Genomic DNA, 21175 nt, shown 5'->3' on the forward strand with positions numbered 1-21175 from the left:
TTGTTTTTAGGTAAATTCTGTCGTATTTTATTTAACTTGCAGCATGTGAGGTGTGTAACAGCGTCATTATGAACTCCCCCACTGGGATTAATAAAGGTCCTCGACTCGGAAACAAACTTCCCCGGAGACGCACTTAACATGAAGAAAACAAACAAGGAGATCATTTCTCACCAAATTAAACAAATGCTGTCATTTTTAATGATATTTATTATAAATATCACCTCAGGAGATTCACTACTACAAGGGGAAAGAAAAATTACAACTTAGATTCCATTCTTTAGGAATAATAGATTTTCATTCATGAAATCTCTTTATGTACCTTTATGTCTTTGGGTGCCATCCATGTTGGCAAACAGGATGTGGTTATCGTCTGCCCAGTAGAGTCTCTTGTTGGTATAATCAATAGTAAGAGCGGTGGGGTTATAGATCTCGCGGTCAATGATCACCGTTTGCCCTCGGCCATCCATGCCTATACGCCCGATGTGGGGAGGTTCACAGCAGTCTACCCAGAACACATACCTAGACATGCATAGTAGACACATATTACAGTTTAAAAGCGGTACTACAGTATTGTGGTAGCACTGTTTAGGAAACACGTTAAATGCATGTAGAAAGAACTGAGGGAATTAAGAGCATGTACATCAGTTGTGTCAAAAGGCATTTAAACATTCCATGCCTTAAACAAACTGCATGGTATTTTATTGAATTTAAGGCTACAAACCCAGTCTGGGGATCCAAAACAAGGTCTGTGGGGTTCTTGAGACCAGTGCTGACAAGGATGGTTGGGTAAAGTCCGTTAGCTTTAGAGACTTCCAAGGTTTTCCTCTCCGCGTCACACCAGTACAGATTCTTTCCAATCCAATCCACAGCTAAGGCACTGGGAACTGCAGTCCTGTGAACTATCTGTGAATAAAAAAAACAAACAATTGGTTCTAGCGAATCGGTTAGAGTGTGGAATGAGTAATACCATCTTGAATGGGTTCATGTACGAAGGCGGCAGAGGAGTTAAGTGCCCGCCCCGTAACCAGAGGGTTGCAGGTTCGAGCCCCATCTGATGCAATTGTTGTGTCCTTGGGCATGAGACGTAACCCGCCTGTCTGGTGGTGGGGGGAGGCACAGACATCAGATACTTAGATGCCCCGTGGACAGGCGCTGCCTGTTGGAAGCTGCCATAGTGGCCCGGCCACCATCTTGAATGGGTTCCCATTGGCCCCCCGGTGCATTTCTGTCTACTGAGAAAGGCGTCTAGTTTACCCAATTAAAAAACACATTTTATTATGCTTTTTCACTGAATCAGACACATGTTATGGCATGATAATTAAAATATAAATAAAGCTAAACAGAATAAATAAAAATATAAAATCCAAACAGGTAGGCAGGTAAAATAATCCCACATGATTGGTTTTCAATTGTAAGTCAGCAGTAGCAACCTCAGGCTGCACAAAAACAGGCAGATTAGCTAACTCCGCATTGACTCCAGTAGGGTTTGGAGAGTGCGGGACCCATCCAATATGGCGACGACGCTTTTACACTGTCCAGCGCCCCATGTGGTGTCTACGTAGTTATGTCTACAGTTGGAGGGACCAGTGGTGCCTGTGTACCACAGCCTCACTTCCATCAGTGTGCCCCAGGGCAGCTGTGGCTAAAATGTAGCTCATCACCTCCAGCTTGGGAATGTGTGTCCTCTTGGGTGAATGACTGTGTTGTAAAGTGCCTTGGGGGGTTGTAAGACTCTGGAAAGAGCTACATTAAATACAGGCCATTTTTCCATTTACAAAAACACATTAAAAGCATCTGAGCAAAACCATCTTTTAGGCAAATGAAAGATTGTATTATGTTAAATATAAAGCCAATTAGATGTCATTTTCAAGCAGCTATATATGTTCATTTAACATTCTGAACTGAAATAAAGGTGCAGATATAGTCTAGAGATCCTGTCTTTGTGTGTTGCCATGGTAATAACTACACATATGTTCCCCTTGTGACAAAAGGCTTTTCAGAATACTGCAGGGTGGTCATTAATGACCTTAAGCCAGAGACCAGAAGCTGAGAGTTCATTTCAATGTAGTTTTTTTTTTTTTTTGAGAATCTCTCAGATGAGATGGAAATATCTTTCCAGGAATGGTATCCCAAGAAAAGGCCTTTTTTATGCACATTTATAATAAAATACCTGTACATTTGTCCTAATGGCCAGTAGAAATCATATTACAGTGTTAACTTTGTAGGAAGAAAAAAAGGTTTCATTTTTGGAGTTCAGAATCAAAGTTAAAGTTAAAGTTAAAGTCCCATTAGTTGTCACACACACAGGTGTGTGCGAAATTTGTTCTCCGCATTTGACCCATCCCCTGGGGGAGCGGTGAGCTGCAGACAAGCCGCGCTCGGGAACCATTTGGTGGTTTAACCCCCCAATCCAACCCCCTTAATACTGAGTGTCAAGCAGGGAGGCACTGGGTCCCTTTTTTTTTTCAAAGTCTTTGGTAGGAATCGAACCCTGATCTCCCAGTCTCAGGGTGGACACTCTACCACTAGGCCACTATGTATGATTTAATTAGTGTACAGTGATGAAAAGGATATTTGTTTAATACTACTGGGTGTCTAATGGATTTGAAATGAGAAACTACAGTTAAAAATCTTCCATGCTGCTTTTTTATGACTGCAGATGTGGCTGGAATAATGATCTAACATGTGTATGTAAAACGTCCAGTCATTTAACAGAAGGCAACATGTGGATGCAGCTTCCTGCAAATATTAGCAAAAATAAACATCCACATGATTGGATAAAACAGGTCTTTCTGAAAAGTGATGACCAAAAGTAGTTTAAAGGAGCAATATGTAAGAATTCTACAGTAAAATAATCACAAAAGAGTCTAATGTCTCAATCACGTTAGGAGGAAGGGTACAGTGAAACGGATTTCCTTCTCAGCTGCCTGCAGGGTTATCACAGTTTTCTCCTTTCAAAAACAAACAACTAACAGGGTACATAGTCACTAATTAATGAGGTTGCAGAGTTTATACTGAGCTAATGCTGCAGCAGCAGCATTTGTGATTCTTCACCAAGCCCCCACAATGCGGGTCAAAAATTGAAGCAAACCCGGAAATGAAATAAATTGCAGTTCCACCCTCATCCACTGGGGGCTGGTGTCAGAAGCGAGCAAATCCTCATTGACTCCCATGTTAAAAATACCAATTTCACAGCAGAAATAAACATGTTTACAGCCTGGTACCAAAACATGTTTTTGGTTTAAATTATCTAGTTTACACTCATGACAACTCTGAGGGGGGTGAATTTTTTTTCTCACTCTTCTGTTTAAGTGTATTAAAAGCCTAAAATTCTATATCATTAATGAGCATCAGACCCACGTGACCGAAGAGCTAGCTCCGTGGAAAGGCCTCAGTCTGAGCCTCGGCCTCGCCTGAAAACTGTTCCGCCATTTTCAGTCTCTCAACTTAGACCATTAGTTGTAGCGTTTGTGCATTCTTTTTTGGATATTATTTGTGCAATTGTTGGACAAAATGACTTGCTGTGGCGTTAATTGCACTAATAGAGCGTCCAATGAGTCTCCACTTCATTTTTATCGGTAAGTAAAATTATATTTATGTATTTTAGGTCACTGCCGAGCTGAGCTTAGATGTTAACATGTACTGTTTAACCATGAAATTTAAATGTAATAGTGTAAAACCCAGTGCATTTACCATAATGCTGCACTTTAGAAAATGGGTTGAAATATAACATGTTGGTGGAGCTGGGTTCCGACTTTCGGCTTGTGGAGCTCTCGGGAGACCGATGTTTTCCACCCGGTTCTCCCCTCCCCGCAGCTCGGCGCATCTCTGTCTGATCGCGGCTTCTGTCTGCTGCGCGGGCTGACGGCTTGTGGAGCTCTGGGATGGAAACCTTTCCACCCGGTTCTCCCCAGCGGCAGCTCTGCACATCTAAGATCGCAGCGGCGCTTGCCTGCTGTGCGGCTGCCGACTTGTGGAGCTCTCGGGAGACCTCTGTGTTTCACCCGGTTTTACCCAGCGGTCAGCCCGGCGTATCTCTGACTCAGAAGCTCTGGTGTTGTGCACAGCTAACTCCGGTTGTAGCTAGGTTGCTACCTCCATTAGCTTAGCTCCCACCTCTGCGTTAGCTTTGGGTTAGCTTCAGGTTAGCTAGTAGCTAGTTCGACCGGGTGTAGTCAGTTTATCCCAGCCTTACAGCCCCACCCTCAGCTCCACCTCTCTTCCCTTTTGTGGAATTGTCTGGGCTTGACGGAACCTGTGACACGGTCAAAATGGCAGTGGTGGCCACCTCCCATTTTTCTTCAAAAACGTGTTATTGGAGCCTATGGAAACCCATTGTCCAATATTTATATGTTGATGTTCTTCACTGACAGGAAAAAAGTTCAGAGTTGTTTAAAGATCCAACGCCAGTAAACAGGAACGACCCAGAAGTTATTTCTTGTACCCCCTAAGAAGCCACGGAATCTTTTTGTTTTACCCTCTCAGGTTCAAAATAAGTTTTGATAAAAGGATGAACAACTAAGTCCTTCAGAGGTACTTCTGAGTTAAAAAATGCTTATGAAATACATATGTGGAGTAACCAGGTAGGTAGGTTTTAATGTTGCACATCTGCAACGCCTGCCTCCAGAGTGTTAATATCAAGTGAAGCAGGCCAGAGGCTAACAATGAGCTAACAATTCTAATGGTGAATTAGAAGTAAATAGTCAGCTCTAAAAATGTCTGAAGCTAATTTTTCCAAATAGCAACCACTTAATATTAGTGTAATGTATGTGTGAAGTGAATACTGAGTCAGTGGTGGTGTTATACCTCCTTTAATGAGTCGTTTAGAACTATAATAGCAAGCTAACAGCGAGATGGCAAACAACCTCACTTCCTCTAATGCCGGAGTCATACTACCATAATAAGTATAGTAAGTGCACCCTACCATAAAACACCTAAGTGTTAGCACAAGATACGGTGGTATTTATCTACTTATCAACTTACTGTGTATGACTCATCTTTGCCTGTCACCTAGAATCTTCTGTAACTTGAAACAAAAACCTACATGAAATCTAGCAAGGCTTCCTGACGGCTCTGTAAATGTACGTTTTGAAAATCGTCATTATGCCAGCTGGCAGCTAAAGCTAGTGTCTCTCAAACAAGCTTCATCTTTCAATATTTCAGCACCCTTGCAATCTGTCATTAGGAGCATAGTGCAATGTAGGGGCATGATGGATGTGTATTGTCTTTGCCTAAAAAAAATTAAATGTGTCCGCCGACCATTTTTGGACAATGTTATTTAATAAGCAGGAATTTCCATTAAAATGTATCCAAATACAGAAAGAGATCGTGCAAAATGTCAACAAATGTATGCAGACGGACGGACAGACAGACAGATGATAGACAGACAGACGACAGACAGACAGACGACAGACAGACGACAGACAGACGACAGACACAGACAGACAGACAGACAGACAGATAGATAGATAGATAGATAGATAGATAGATAGATGATAGATAGATAGATGATAGATAGATAGATAGATAGATAGATAGATAGATAGATAGATAGATAGATAGATAGATAGATAGATAGATAGATAGATAGATAGATAGATAGATAGATAGATAGATAGATAGATAGATAGATAGATAGACATTTTTGCTGAACATTATTGTTTCTTCAGAAATCTAATATGTTCAGAAGGTTTTTCTTAGCGCTGAGTCACTGTCATAGTTTAATGAACGTCCGTGTTTATCTTATATAACTTGAGAAACTCATTTCCATAGAATGAAGTGAAATGAAAATGCACATTGTACACAATAGTGGACGTGCACAAAACTGACATTTTTCACACTGTCAGGTGTAGCCGAGTATTTTATTGTAACAATAATTCACAAAAGTTGCTTTGATTTGAAATGAAATCTACAAGGAAAGCTCTCAGCTCTCCCATCTTTTCTTCCTCTTGTAGCAGATCCATGGGGGGGGGGGGGGGGGGCAGCTGTGGATATCAGTGACGCTTTAATTAACCTGATGTCAGAAGCTCTTAGAAATGTGTTTCGGACCGTTTGTCCTGCTAAGCTGCAGCAGTGACTAGAACAGAGGTGGTGGAAGTAACATAGCCGAATAAGTCTAATGTCCGTCACACAAATGTTAATGAGGTGTCGAATGGGTGTCCAGAAGGTTTCCAATCATCCCTTGTATCTGAGCTCTGATCCCATGACACTGAACAACCTAGTGATTACACCTAGAACGCCTTTCAAACGTGGGACAAGCCACATATCTCTGAAAGACATTAGTTCTTTTCACAAACACAATCTCATTGCAAATAAACAGGTTATTGTCCACAGGAAAATGATGATAATAATCAATGATGTCCCTTGCCTGCACAGTAGAGCTCCATCACCAATATACACAGGCTCCAAAAAACAAAGTTACTAAGCTGCAAAGTAAGAATTAATTATTGAAGGCAGGGCAGAAATCAAAGTAAAGTCAACAGTTCCTCGGTAAATTGGTACGGCACCAAATCCCAGCAGCTAAATCCTTTAGTACCTTTAGGTCACTCCCATTGAGACGCATTCTGTTGATCTTCCTGCCACTTGGCCTGGTTGAGTCCACCCAATAGATAAATTCCTTCTTGTAGTCAAAGTCTAGGTGGATGATGTTGTAGAGGCCCTGGGAATTGCATAAAGGACAGAAGTGTGTAAAAATACCAGTTTAATTGAATGGAAATGGGTCAAGTTAGGTTCCCTGTGGGAAGGTGAAAATATTAAAGTGTCACTCCCATTGCAAACAGAAGTACGCAACATTTTCCAGAGAATTTAATGACAGAGTTCTGCAAACTTTCATTCCAAATGTTGAATTGAGATGTAGATTTAACTAAGAACTCATTTCTGACTGTGTCAGGTTCAGGGTTTGAACTACGGGGGAGCTAAGGGGAGCCCGGCTCCCCCAAAAGGGTGATGGTCTTCCCTGGAAGTCCTCAACTGACACCCAGGGGGAGCCTGAAAAACGGTCCAGCCCCTCCACTGCTCCGCATTATAATGAAGGTGATCGGACACACCGCCCCCCACCCATCCCGCTTTGCAGCATTCCCATGAGGCTCCCCCGGAAGCCTATGTGTGATTCGAGCCCTGGTCAGGTTCTTATTTACATTTAACACAAGGCAGAGGAGGTTTTGGTTATTAAGACACTTAAATGCTCAAAATTAGGGATGCACCGATGGATCTGCATTTGATCCCAATCGGCCGATAGCGCCCCTATCAGTTTTGATCGGAGTTTTCAAAATAGATCAAAGCAGACCGATCAGGTAGGGTTGTCATGGTAACTGGTGTAGCGGTAAACCCCGGTAAAAAAAAGTTGACAATAATAATAACCGTCTTGTTTTTCAAAAATATATATTATCTCGGTGGGTTTACCGTGGCTGCGGTGTAGGCGCGGTGACCCTTACCAGCCACCGTATCATCTGCTGAAATTGCCGGCGGCACATGCGAGCTTTGTTGTTTACAACCAAAACTTTCTTGAAGCTAAAGCTGAAATAATGGTGAAAGGAGGAGACGGCAGCACTCAGGAGGACATTTTTTATCCCTCAAAGAAGACAAAGTGGGAAGTATGGGCATGTTTTGGATATTTGAAGAATGCCCAGGGAAAGTTGATAGAAGACGGCTATCCTGTTTGCAGCACGTGCAGAAAAAGTGTCTGTGAAAGGCAGCAACGCTTCAAATCTCATGACACATCTGCATGACCATCACCCACAACTCTACAGTCAACGCAAGGCAAGCTAACGTTAGCGTTTTAGCTAAAATACGTGATCCGAGGATTTGGGTCGAGGGAGAATGCAACGAGTTGCTATATAAAGCAGCCGCAGCGCCGCTACCTGCATATAAACCGTGTCGCGGACACCGCCATGTTGAAATGACGCTATGCATTACGGGGTTCCCAGGGGCAGATAAGAGTTGGTCTCTCTCCGAGAATAATTATGAATTTAACAATGATTACTGCCTGATGACATTTTCCCACATCTGCAAAGCTCACTGGAAGGACACAAACCGAGGACAATATTTTCCTGATATAGGGTTTATTACTCAAGTAAGGGTAAAAAAGTATCTGATTAGAAGGCTACTTGAGTACTGAGTATCATCTGATCTAATATTTTTAAAATGATGACATCAAACAGACATGAAATAAGAAGTTATGGGCAAATATTGGTATTTTAAAGACTAAAGGGGAAAAATGTAAACAAATAAACAACATAATTACAAAATAACACATTTTAGGCAAAATTTAGACACAAACTGAGGACAATATTTTCCTGACATACAGGGTTTATTTAATTGTGTGAAAATGTAGCACGTTTAAAAAAAATACTGCGATAATACCGAAAACCGTGGTCATTTTGGTCACAATAACCGTGAGGTTGAATTTTCACACCGTGACAACCCTAATACAGACCATTTTAGATTAGGTTACACTTCCTTTATTCCCAGATTATGTAGTTTGTAGCACTCATTATAATGTTGTAGAAAATTTCTGGCCAATCCACGTGATCGGTATCGGTGATCGGTATCGGTGATCAGCATTCTTTGATATCGGTATCGGTGATCGGCAGCAAAAACCCTGATCGGTGCATCCCTACTCAAAATACAACTAAAAACTATAATTAATGGGGTCAGCAGTCAAACTCTTGCAGTTTTGTGTGACATGGTTTTGATGCACAAGAAATATTGATTTGAAGCCATTTGAAGAGTGGGTCAAGAGCCAGAAGAAGTCCGATCAAAGCAGTCCAGTGAGGTGTTTTCCCTTAACACTGCCTGTCAGACGGCACTACACCAAACAAGTGCCCCCACCCCGCTGCCTCGCACTGTAGGTTCCTCGAAAAGTTGTCAGATAATCCGACAGGCGAAATGAGGCGTCTTCATCAGATCAGCAACACCCTCCCAGACAGGCGCCAAGCGTCCTGGGGGAACCTTTCTGCACTCCAAACATCACTTACAGCAGATAGAGATGAAACCCAAATGTCAGTTTTAACCAAACTGCATGTTTTTATTCATTTAACCTTTTGATAATAAGCTACCAAATAGATTGAGAGGTTCTGATTTGAAGCAAAGAAACAAACAGACAAGCAATCCAAGCTAAAAATAACATTGCATTTGCATCAACACCCATTGATTTCTTGGTGTTCAATTTCTTTCTAAGACAGCACGACGGTAGAACAGAAAGGCGTTGACTGCAGGTCAGCTGACTTTGTTTTGGCTTGTTATCACTATGCCCAAAACACTCATGGGAGGGCAGAGTTTCCATGGAAACACCTGCCACTCTGGCGGCTGCATGCTTGAACGCATTAACATTGTACTTCATGTTGAACACCAAAACTAATTCATTTACTTGCACTTTATTTGTTGTGGATTCACATTTTTTCTTCCATTCACTTTGGTTTTCTGTGGATTTTAATGGAAGGTAATTTGTCAGCTTCTTTTTAAAGACGGAGCTCATTGATTGACCTAATGAATGTTTAACTCCTCGGGGTGTGTGTGTGTGTGTGTGTGTGGGGGGGGGGGGGGGGGGGGGGTATAATATATTTATTTGTGGTAAGTGGACATATTTGTGCTAACAACATAGCCAAAAGATAAATATAGTGATTGATCTGAAATGGGGGTGTACTAATGCATGTTGCAGTAATGTTAGGTCACTCCCACTCGCGTGTCGTGATTCAAGTGAGTGCCACCTGGTGACAACTCTAATACAGATATCAGAGCACATGGCATGAAGAGGTTAATACAAGTGTGAGAGGGAGCTCTGGGCCATGGGAAGGTGATTTACTGTAAATCACAACTCTGCCTTCTGTGATAATCAACCGTTAGATTCAAGCAGCAGTGATGCGACCTAGAAATGACTGAAATATCCTCCCCATTGGCTCCTTAATAAGGAAAAAACGCACCTCTTTTCTCTTCAACAATCAGAACTGCCATTTTTCTTTTATTTTTGTGATAGTGACAAATTAAAACAATAAAATAAAATAAAATACTTAAAGAGGAGCGTTTTTTTCAGGTTACACCATGCAGACGATAAAGGGCCTGATAGAATTAAGACACATGTAGGACATGTCTGTACAAATACATTTGTTCTAATTTTATTTGCCATGTTTAGTTAAATATCACCAATAAAAAAAACCTAACTGTTTACTTTAGTATAAACAAACTTTTCTATTCTAATATTTAGTTTCTGACAATTAGCTCTGATTGCATGCTGTTTGATGTATTTTATATTAATTATTAGAGCAATACATCTATATAATTATAATCTTTTGTGACGATGCAAAAACTGCAGCACTAGCCTTTTATTTTAGTTTTTTCTCTTTTAATCTGTATTTGGCACATAACTGTTATGTACATTTGTTTCAAAAGTTTAGATTTTAATTGAAAACAATAATTCATCCTTATAGCTAAAATACAAATGGGTAGAAAATAAAAAGAGAAAGGGTTAAAAAAAACCGTCTTGCATACCTGTTTCAAAATCGTGTAATTTGAGCCATCCACACTCAGTTTGCGGATCTCGTGGTGGTCCGCCATTATGAGAAAGGGCTCCTCAGCTGGAATGAAGGATCCACAACATTAGGAGTTGCAATGTCATGTAGTAAAAAGTGTTGAGATTGCAAAAGCCATTCTGACCTGACAGAGCTTTGCACGTGTTGGGATTGCGGTCCACAGCTTCGTAGCCGTCCACACACAAGCATCTGTAGGAGCCGTAGGTGTTGATGCAGCGCTGGCTACAAGGAAGGGTCGTGGAGCATTCGTCAACATCCACACAAGTCTTCCCGTCATCTTTCAGGTGGAAACCAGGCCAGCATTTACACTGGCGATTAAAAATAAAGAAAACATTCAAGAGTTACAATGAAACTCAACTACAGGAAATAAAGGGAAAAATCATAATGATTGATTTTTGCAGTGGTCTTTAGAAGGAATTTAATCCTTGTAAGTTGTTTGTTGGGGAAAAAAAACTCCGGTGCACCTATTTGAGGATGTAAAAATCATCCAGGAGAGAAAGCAGCTTCAGATGGTAGGATTTGGAGCCTTATTTCCTGATATTTGGACATCTTGCCTCTGATTGGTTAGCAGCAACACGACTCTACCACTGACTATTTGCTCTGCGACATTGCTGTTTTATCTCCACAAATAACAAAAGCCTGGAGGAGTTCTGCTGTGTGGTGAAGTTGCTAATGCTAACAATTAGCTTCTACTTGTCGAGACGTTCTCTGCTGTTTTCTGGACACTAAACTAACAACAGCCTTCGCCGTCATGAGTCAAGATGGGTGAGTCCATGAATGTTAAGTTACAGTGTGACGTAGCTCTGTCAGACTTTTCAAATCCAAGAGTTTCACCGTCTATTTTCTATCAGAAACAAATGCAGTAGATAGGTGTAGGAGGTGTAGGAGAATACTTTCATGTTCAGCCTACATGAAAAACTCAGTGATAATTTATAACAAATATTAGAAAAAAGTTTCTAAATCCTAAATCTATCAGGAGTTTTAGGTTTGGACTTAAATAAAAGTAAATATTTACAAAAAACTATGTTTCAAATGGACCTAAACAAATTTCTTATGGGAGTAGCAAATAAAAATCAGGTTAATCTTCATCTCTGAGTTATGCTTAGGGGTTAAGAGTTCGCCCAGTGATTGGTGGGTTAGGGTTAGGGTCTGAACCCATGCTCCAGGAGGCATGTGAGTCGTGTCCTTGGACTAGACACCTCACCCTCCATGTCTGCTGGTGGTTGGAGGGACTGGTGGTGACTGTGTACTGGAGTCTCACTTCAGTCAGTGTGCACAGGACAGCTGTGGCTACAATGTAGCTCATCACCAAGTGTGTGTGTGTGTGTGTGTGTGTGTGTGTGTGTGTGTGTGTGTGTGTGTGTGTGTGTGTGTGTGTGTGTGTGTGTGTGTGTGTGTGTGTGCGTGGATGAATGATAAAGTGTAAAGCGTTTTGGAGTCCTCTGACACCGATAGGCCCTATTGCAGGTCATTCATCTTGTATCATATGCTGCATTTGCTGTCATCTTGTAGCCTAGTGAACTAGACCAAATTCTTACTTTGCAAAGTTTGGTCTAGGCATGCTCCATTGGAACCTCAGCAGCTCCTACCAGGACTCTGGCTAGCCAATCACAGCTCTCTAGAGGGGTTTCAAACACATAAAGAGCTGTGATTGGTCCATAATGGTGGGCCAATCATAGTGCTCTATCTGCTTAGTGAACAAATCACAGAGCTTTATCCGCTTTGTGGGCCAATCAGGGCACTCTATATGCCTGGTGGGTGGGATGATGCAGCAGAGTGAAACAAGAGTATGTCACATTCATTGTCCAGTGGAATGCGGAGATCATTTGAAAGACAACGGTAGAACCCGCCCCACAACCGAGAGCCGTCAATGGAGCGTTGCCAGACTAAGATTTAGTCCACACGTAGCCGGGGTTTGTAAAAAACGAGTATCCGCCCCTCCAAAAACTTGCATCCACACCACCTCGTTTAAAAAAAAAAAACTCTGTCCACACGTACCCGGATAAATACGTTGTTAAGGACATGCCAGACCTGTAGGCGGCAGAACTTCCCCCATTCTTAACCTCGTCCTTCGTCTGTGGTCTTCCGCAAGGAGCAGTAATTCCACTTGCAAAAACAAACAAGCAAAAAGCGCTTGGACAATTGATAAAGCGAGCGCAGCTCTGAGGGCATCCATGCTGTCGGCTAGTGTAAACACAGGTCGCACACGTGATGTCAGCATTTTTTTGTCGCGGAAAGTGACGTTGCGGACCTTAAAACTCCGGTTTTGTCTGTCCACACGCAGACACCCAAAACGGAGAAAACGCAGATCTTCACTTTGGCCGAAGTTTTTAAAAAGATTCGTTTTCGTGTGGATGACAGGCCAAAAAGTAGAAAAATATCTACGTTTTGGCAGATCCCCGGCTACGTGTGGACAGGGCCTAAGTAATACATTTATTTAGTCTGGCTTGAAAGGCTAGTAATCTTGATTACTGAGGGTTAAAATCCCAGTTACAACAAAATAAAGCATCAATTAAACATGAAACTACTAAATGTTAAGGACATTTCGCCTTTAAAATTAGCAGTTCAAATAGCTACCCTCAAAAATCCTAATAAAAGTAACCCCACTCCAAACGTCGCAATTAATCAGGTCCATACATGGCAGAAATAACAGTTCCAGTCTGAGGCAGCTCTATTTAAGGTCAGTACATTTCAGTTCAGACTGAACATTTCAGTTCAGACTGTGTCAAAAAGGAAGTCCAACATCAACGTCAGAGATGTTTCATTATAAAACCACCTCTTAAGAAAACTTCTATCATTCCAGGGAACGGTGATGTGATCTCGTTCTGCGTAAGCTGTCAAGCTAACAACCATATTCTCCCTCTAATACTAATAATAAGCCTTTCTGAGCCTAGTCTGTGTCCACGTGGGAATTTTCCTGGTAATGCTGAGGTATAGTTAAGAATAATGGAGCTGAATGCCTCGCTTCGCCCCTTTTGATGACATTTCCATCTGGACCATAGTCTGATGTTTCATCAAGGTTGCACAAAAAGAGCTGGTCTCATTCAGATGAGGTGTACATTTACAACTGTGCTCCAAAACCAGACAACAAACACTCTCAATGTTATTCGACGTCTCAAAAGCTGTACACCTGTCTCTTACCCAGAGTTATGATCTCAACAACCTTACTGTTGATCTTCCTGTTCAGGTCTCAAATGCATGAGCTGGAGGTCTGCATCGACGTGCTCTCTGCCCACATTTGCCCGTCATAACAAGGAAGAGCGGTTTGTCCTCCTGTGCACGTTTTTCATGCAATAAACGGCAATTTATGGAGAAGCAGGGAAGTGAAATCAGAGGATGAATACATTAAACACACTTGTGTGTGACAGCTGGTGCAACCGTCAAAACAGTTGAGCGTTTGTGGCCTTGACCTGGATCTAACCTGAATATCAAAATGCCACAGCTGCCAGAAGCAGCACAAAGATGGCGCCCAGACCGTTGCTACGGTTAAGCCACCCCCACACCCACTTACAGCTTTCAAGGTTAAAAAGTGAGAGACTACATGCATATATGCTACCACCCATCTTTATCTGTTTAATGATGTGCAAAGTTAAACTTGATTTATCATCAGTCATTAATCATTCATGTCCACACTGCCAGTGATCTGAGCTCCACCTGCTACTGAAACGGGAATATGGCTGCTGCTCAGCATAGCAGGTGAGGAGAGTCTTTTAATTAAAATCTTGCACTGTTGTGATCCACTTGGATATTACAGTGCAGGTCAGAGTGGGCGAAAAGAGGCGTATTACAGCAGTGACTTATATGTACAAATTTATTTTGCTTACAGACTTTGCAGTCAGTGGTAGAGTCGTGTTTCTGTTAGTCAATCGGGGCGAGATGTCCAAATATCAAGATATAAACTCCAAATCTCACCGTCTGTTGCCACTCTCTCCTCCGGCTGACTTCTACGTGCTCAAACACGAGCATTTATTCCCAAGAGTGCACCTTACAAGGCCTTCACTTCTACTAGAAACCACTGCAAATGTATTAATGAGTAAACTTGATCTTTAAAGATTTTTAAAGGACCTGTATCAAGTCATTTTACTCTTTCCAGAGCAACCATAGGCACAGTATATGATATGATATCACTGGCACTGTTGAGATGTAGTTTTTCTTTAAATAATAAGTAATTTTTGTGAGCCATTCCTGAAATATGGAAATGAGACACTTGGATTTGATGAAATTCCGCCTCCCCCTGTGTGAATTCCACCCATTTCCTAACATAACCCAATAAACATATCAGCCATGGTGAATAGAAGCACCAGGACATTTCCCAGTGACCAACATGTCCCACTCAACGATTGCTGGTTAGTAGAGTCTATAAGAAAAGAAGCAGCTGAGACATAAAAATTCATGCTTGAAGCCAAGAAGCGCATTGGGGGTGTTTTTTCAAGAGGAAATAACATTATGACAAAGTCAAAAGCTCCAAAATGTGGATTTTGCATGGTATAGTCCCTTTAAGATTCCTTAGGGATTACTTAGGGACCCTACAAACTACAACTAGTAACTTACCTTGAAGCCCACAGCAAGATCCTGGCAGTCCTGTGTGCACCCACTGACTCTGCGGTTCAAACACTCGTTCACATTGCAGTTCCTCTCGTCTGATCCGTCTCCACAATCGTCTTTCCCATCGCACAGGTTCCACTCAGAAATGCAGCGTCCATTGGAGCACATGAAGAAGGAGCCATTGCACAAGCTTCCTGAACAGAACAAAAGATGGCTGTCACTGGCACAACGCCCTGTGATTTCCCAACAAAGCCTGAAAATGGTAGTGACCCGATGCTGGATCTTGACAAATTAATCCCTTTCAAGGTACATCTCTCCTGTTTGTATCGCCTTTTCGTTCCCCGTATAATAACCCACCGGTTTCATTGGCGAGCGGCACTGCTGGTGACACTGATGAAGAGATTCTCACTGAGAGCTAAACAGCGGCCTTACCTGCAGCAAGGCATTTAAGGTTCAGTGGCAGCTCGTCGGAGTGATCGGGACAGTCTGCATAACCGTCACACTCCCACTGAGAGCTGAGAAGACAGCGGCCATCCCTGCAGCGAAACTCCTCTGATCCACAAGGGCGGTAGACTAAAGAGAAAAAAGAACAAGAGCCACTTTCTCATGAAGTTACACTTGGACTTGTCGGTGGCACACACACCCTCAGCTCTGGGTTAAACTTCAGTAGAGTCAAGAGTCCATTGGCTCTACAGGCAAAGGTTTCCATGGCTGCTGTTGATACCATAAAGTGTAAACAGAATCATTGCTGATCAACAATTCAAGCCATCTGGAGGTATAATGGTATTCACAGCTGCACTGGCCAATGTTTTCAAGAATAAATATGCTTTTCGTCAGCCGGTCATGATAAATCAAAGCTGCAACAGAGAATTCCTTCCACTTGAGACACTGCAAATAGTAAATGTCCAAATAAAACTGGAGTGTCAGCATGTTTACAAGCATTAGGACAAATGCAGATTGTGTCTATGGACTGATGCATAATGAACCAGCTGAATAAGGAGGAATCTCGCAATCCTTTCAGTTTAACGTATTGATTTCTCTTTTACTTTGAAATAAAAAGTGGTTGCATTTAGTAATTTGGCTTTTTCAATGATCTTTGAGCTTTGTAAAATCACTTAAAATTTTGTAAATTATTATTTTTTGTATTAACATGTAGTATTAATATGGTAAGCATTGGTTTCACAGAGTTGTGCTAATCAGCATAGACCTTTGGAGCCATTCCTTTACTTAAGCTCCAAATCTGACCAAGTTGTCACACAGCTATCAAGCTAGCCGTCTACGACTACTACTGAAGTCAACCCTGACTCACAAACTTGCCGACTGCAGCTTTCAATGGTAGCATATTCATATATCACAGAAAAATATTGAGCAAGAGCGCAAGATAAATCTACTTGCCACATTCCACGGACTCATCAGATCCATCCCCACAGTCATTATCGTGGTCACAGACGAATCGCTGAGGGATGCACGCTTTGTTGTGGCAGCGAAACGAGCTGTCATCACATGTGTTGTTGGGTGCTGATGAACGAAAAGAAATGAATACATGAACATTCATTCCTCTTCATGGTATGGAATATGTCTGAAACATGTAATTTCACCAAAGGCAAGATGCATTGGAGTGCATTTCCACGGTTAAAAAGGCACAAATTAGGTCTCTAGTTATCTTTTTTTGTATTATTTCTCAAAATTTACATTTTATCTTGTCATGCATTGAAATCAGATGTATTTTTAAAATACAATCGATAAATATGGATGCTCGATATTGGCTTTTTTACTGTTATCCGATATACCGATAAAATCTAACTCATAATTTCCTATACTGATTTACCTGGGGTCCCCACTCATAAAAACGAAAAAAACAAAACCATCAAGTTTACTAATACTACAAATCTTCTGCATGCATGCTTAAAATGGATCTGTGAAATATGACAACTGTTTAAACATGTTAATTGGTCATCAACAGCTGCTGTATCACAGCACCCCTCAGATAATCCTGATTAACACTCTGTGACACCCTTAGACTAAAAATAATTATTAAACTCATGATGGGAATATGTTAAATTAATAAGTTTATATTTATATTACAAGTAAATTCATATTAAAAACTAGTGATATGACATTTTTGGGCCGATACGATATTCAATATTAAGATCACTGTTATGGCCGATAAATCGATATTAAGATCACTGTTATGGCCGATAACCGATATTTGCCAATACCGATATACTGACATTACTGCTTTGAAAATCAGCAGATTTTGTATAGAATAAAAATTATTAAAGCTGAATTTTACATTATTATGTACAAACACCACACACATTTACAATCCTGAGATGATTACAATCACTGTAACATGACTAAGCAATTACACACACACACACACACACACACCACCCCCACCCCCACCATCTGAAACAGGCAAATGAATGGAGACAAGATCGAAAAAGTATCGGTTGTTAATATAAACTGATACCGATATTTATGCCGATATATTTTCCATCCCTATTAAAAATGTTAAAATACTTTAAGTAGGGATCTCCATTGTTATTCATCCACCATTGACATCAGCCAATATTGGAGTAAAAATTAATATCGGAAAATCTCTTTTTTGGTTTTCAGTGTTTTATTGACAACTTTTATCATACACACATTATATGTCACACTCCTCAGCTACTACTCAAAATGTCTCAAAAATTTTGAGGAAACAGTTTCAATACCTCAATTTGTTTTGCTTTGAAACAATTTTTTTTAAAGTTTTCAGAAATTAAATTTCTTAATAAACTTAACTCAAGTTTTGAGTTCAATTCAATTAAAACTGCTCAAGTTAACTGAAAACAAAAAAAAAAACATCAAGAACTAAACCTCAGATCTTTCATACTTAGACATTTTGGGAAGTAATTGAAGACTTTGGTAAATGGCCTGTATTTGATATAGCGCCTTCTAGAGTCCTGGAACCCTTAAGGCACTTTACAACACAATCAGTCATTCACCCATTCACACACACATTCACACCTTGGTGGGGATGCGCTACGATGTAGCCACAGCTGCCCTGAGGCGCAGTAACAGAGGTGAGGCTGCCGAGCACAAGCAACCCCGGTCACACCGACCACCACCAGCAGGAAAGGAGGGTTAAGTGTAGGGCTGCTCAATTAATCAAATTTTAATCACGATTACGATCTGAGTTTTGAACGATTATAAAAAACAAAGCAAGCCGATTATTTGCTCCTCCCGCTTGCGCTGCCCTGAGTTGCAAATGAAGCGCTTCTCCCACAGTGTTGCCAACTTAGTGACTTTGACGCTATTTCTAGCAGCTTTTCAGACCCCCTTCTTGACTTTTTAACTTAAAAGTAACTAGCAAACACCTCAGAAACATCTCTGGTAACCCTTAGCTACTTTCTGGATAACTGTCGTTGACATTTCCTGCAGGTTAGCTAAACACTCTGCCTGCGCTCCGGTTCTTCAGGACATTAGGAAAGGGAATGATGTAGTGATGTGTCAGTCGCTAAAGACAGCTCTCGGAGCCGGCTCCATGTTGGATTAACCAGAGTGAGTGACACACACACCCTACCTGCGGACTCCTGGGCCACTAAAAACGGCTAAATGTGCGTGTGCGGCGAGCTAAACACACGTGCAGCTTGCCCCTGCTTGCTGTGAGACCGGGTTGGGGGGTGGGGGGTGCAGCTGTGGTTGGGACAATTATTACATTAACTGATGGACTTGTAAATAAATAGTTTATAAATAAGGTAGAAATAAGTTCCTCACGCTGATAACTAATAACTAATCTCTCTGAGGACACGGTGCTAGTGCACGCTCCTACAGCACCTTGACACACTAAATACGTATTATGCAACATTTTGTGAACATCAATTTATTTGCATTTATTTGTTATAAATGCCACTGTATAATTCTTGCTGTCAGTATTTGCAAGATATGGGTATTTGGGTCTGTACTGGTTAGACTTAAATGAGTTAAACCAAGGTCTATAGCCCTTGGGTCATAAACTATGAGCTATAAGTATATTGGTCTTTTTATACTGGGAATCAGGAGTTCTTTTAGTGATCATCTTGTTTCTTATTTTTGTCCTGATTGTGCCCTGAGCAATTTTATGACTGAATAAAAACAAATAAAATCAACATAAATTGAAAAATCGTCCTAAATAATCGTGATCTCAATTTCAGTCACCATAATCGTGATTATTATTTTTGCCATAATCGAGCAGCCCTAGTTAAGAGTCTTGCCCAAGGACACAACATCGAACCTGCAACCTGCCGATTAACTGGGCGAGCACTTGACTCCTGTGCCACCGTCGCCCTGTAGACTTTGATGTATAATGTGTGTATGATATGTAGGGATGGGTACCAAATTCGGTACTTTTTAAGGTACCGACCGAATTCCATAGTACCGACCGAGCAACGATTCACGTCATTTCAAACGGTGCCTCGTTTCGGTACCCGTCCTTCATAACGAGAACTTGCCAAGACAGCTGCGCATGCGCAAGAGCGTTATGTCGTCGATCCCTACGAGCCAGTTGTAAACAGAGCAGCATGGTAGAAAGAACGCACGCTAACGCTTGGGTCCACTACACTAAATGTGATGGGTAACTGGGTGATGATGAAACCAGCGACAACGATCTAAGTGAGACATCCTCACCTTAATCTGCTCCGGTAGGTAAATAAAATGTTTAAGATAATGTTACCTTGATATGTTAGCTTCCGTTTCGCTAATGGTGCGTTCGCTTTCTCCTCGGAACTCTGAATTTCTGACTAGAAGAACATGAACGCGCTCTAAAGTTTGGCTTCACTTTACTAAATGCGACGGGTGATTGGGTGAAGATGAAACCAGCGACAACGATCTAAGTGTGAGGCATCATCGTTTTAATCTGCTCCAGCAGTTAAATAAACTGTTTAAGATAACGTTAGCTTGATATGTTAGCTTCCATTGCCACCATTTGTCATCAGCTAATGGTGTGATCGCTTTCTCCTCGGAAATTCTAACTTCCCAGTAGGAAAAATCAAATGAAAAAAGACGGCAAAAGGAGGAATGAAGATACAGTAAATTTAGTTCACAGTAAAGATGTTTGCTTCAGTTTAATTATCAGCTTATAAAACTACAAGGACGATGTTAAAATACAAACAGTTGAATGTTATTTATCGCGATATTTATCAAATATTGTTATATATTGAGAAAAATATATATTTAATTATAAAAGAGAATTAAAATAAACACTCAAAAGTATCGAAAATTGGTGCCGTTAAGTACCGGTATCGATTCCTAGGTACCGGGAATTAGTACCGGATCGGTTCAAATGTCAAAGGTACCCATCCCTAATGATATGTAAATGTTGTGTTATCAAAAGGATATTTTCTGATGTTTCAGCCAATATTGGCTGATGTGTTAGACTGATAATATCGAACCTATCTATAACTAATCAAGAAAAACTCAATAATATAAATGTTATATAACAACAAAGTTACCACATCCAGCAGCAGAGAGTTCATCGCTCCCATCTGGACAGTCCCTCTCCCCATCACAGAGCCACCGTTTGGGAACACAAGCGTATGATCCGGGACAGCTGAACAGTCCTGGGGCACAAGTCACAGCGCCTGGGAGGCAAACAAAACCACATCGTCTACTTTTAAAATCTAGGAAATACAAGAGGTCAAATGTAACAGAGAGAAAAGTATAAAAACGGACAGATATGTCTATAAGGCCCTATAACCACATCCCTATATGACACAGAAAACACAGTTTTTTACTGAGCAGCAGTCCTTGTGCAGGGCTAACTAATGAAAACTTGGCTAACAATCATTTGTCTGAGCTCTATGAGCCAGCAATACTTGCCCTTTTCTTCTGATTGCCCTTCGAGGCAAAACTAGGAGGGGAAAAATGTCGCACTGAGAAACAAAGGTAAATAAAGAAGTGCAATTAGGCATGTATGGGGAAAACGCTCGTCCTGCTTCTGATAAGAATGTGCTTTTATAAACCTTTGGACCATTTCATTAATATTTCCTTTTCCATTACGATCAAATTATACAACCAACGTCTGCAACAGTTCCTGTCTCTTTATCGGGGCTGGTTTCGTTTTGTTTTATTGTAAAATTCAT

General features: G+C 41.1%; 1 protein-coding gene across 5 annotated transcripts in view; it reads right to left on the bottom strand.

Annotated features, from left to right (window-relative positions):
* The window catches only part of lrp1bb (low density lipoprotein receptor-related protein 1Bb), a 481608-nt gene that overhangs the window by 126905 nt on the left and 333528 nt on the right, over positions 1-21175 (bottom strand). For all 5 annotated transcript variants that reach the window (XR_011516175.1, XM_070543934.1, XM_070543933.1 and 2 more), the window contains 9 exons: positions 20546-20674; positions 16467-16589; positions 15504-15644; positions 15078-15265; positions 10651-10834; positions 10486-10571; positions 6536-6658; positions 722-903; positions 320-519 (listed from right to left, as the gene is read on the bottom strand). Coding sequence is in view for 4 of the 5 variants with exons in the window: in XM_070543934.1 (XP_070400035.1) it covers positions 320-519; positions 722-903; positions 6536-6658; positions 10486-10571; positions 10651-10834; positions 15078-15265; positions 15504-15644; positions 16467-16589; positions 20546-20674 (1356 nt within the window). In the remaining variant the exon portion in view is untranslated. The remainder of the gene's footprint in view (positions 1-319; positions 520-721; positions 904-6535; positions 6659-10485; positions 10572-10650; positions 10835-15077; positions 15266-15503; positions 15645-16466; positions 16590-20545; positions 20675-21175) is intronic.

This window comes from Nothobranchius furzeri, chromosome 14 (genome assembly GCF_043380555.1).
Source record: "Nothobranchius furzeri strain GRZ-AD chromosome 14, NfurGRZ-RIMD1, whole genome shotgun sequence".
Taxonomy (NCBI): Eukaryota; Metazoa; Chordata; class Actinopteri; order Cyprinodontiformes; family Nothobranchiidae; genus Nothobranchius; species Nothobranchius furzeri.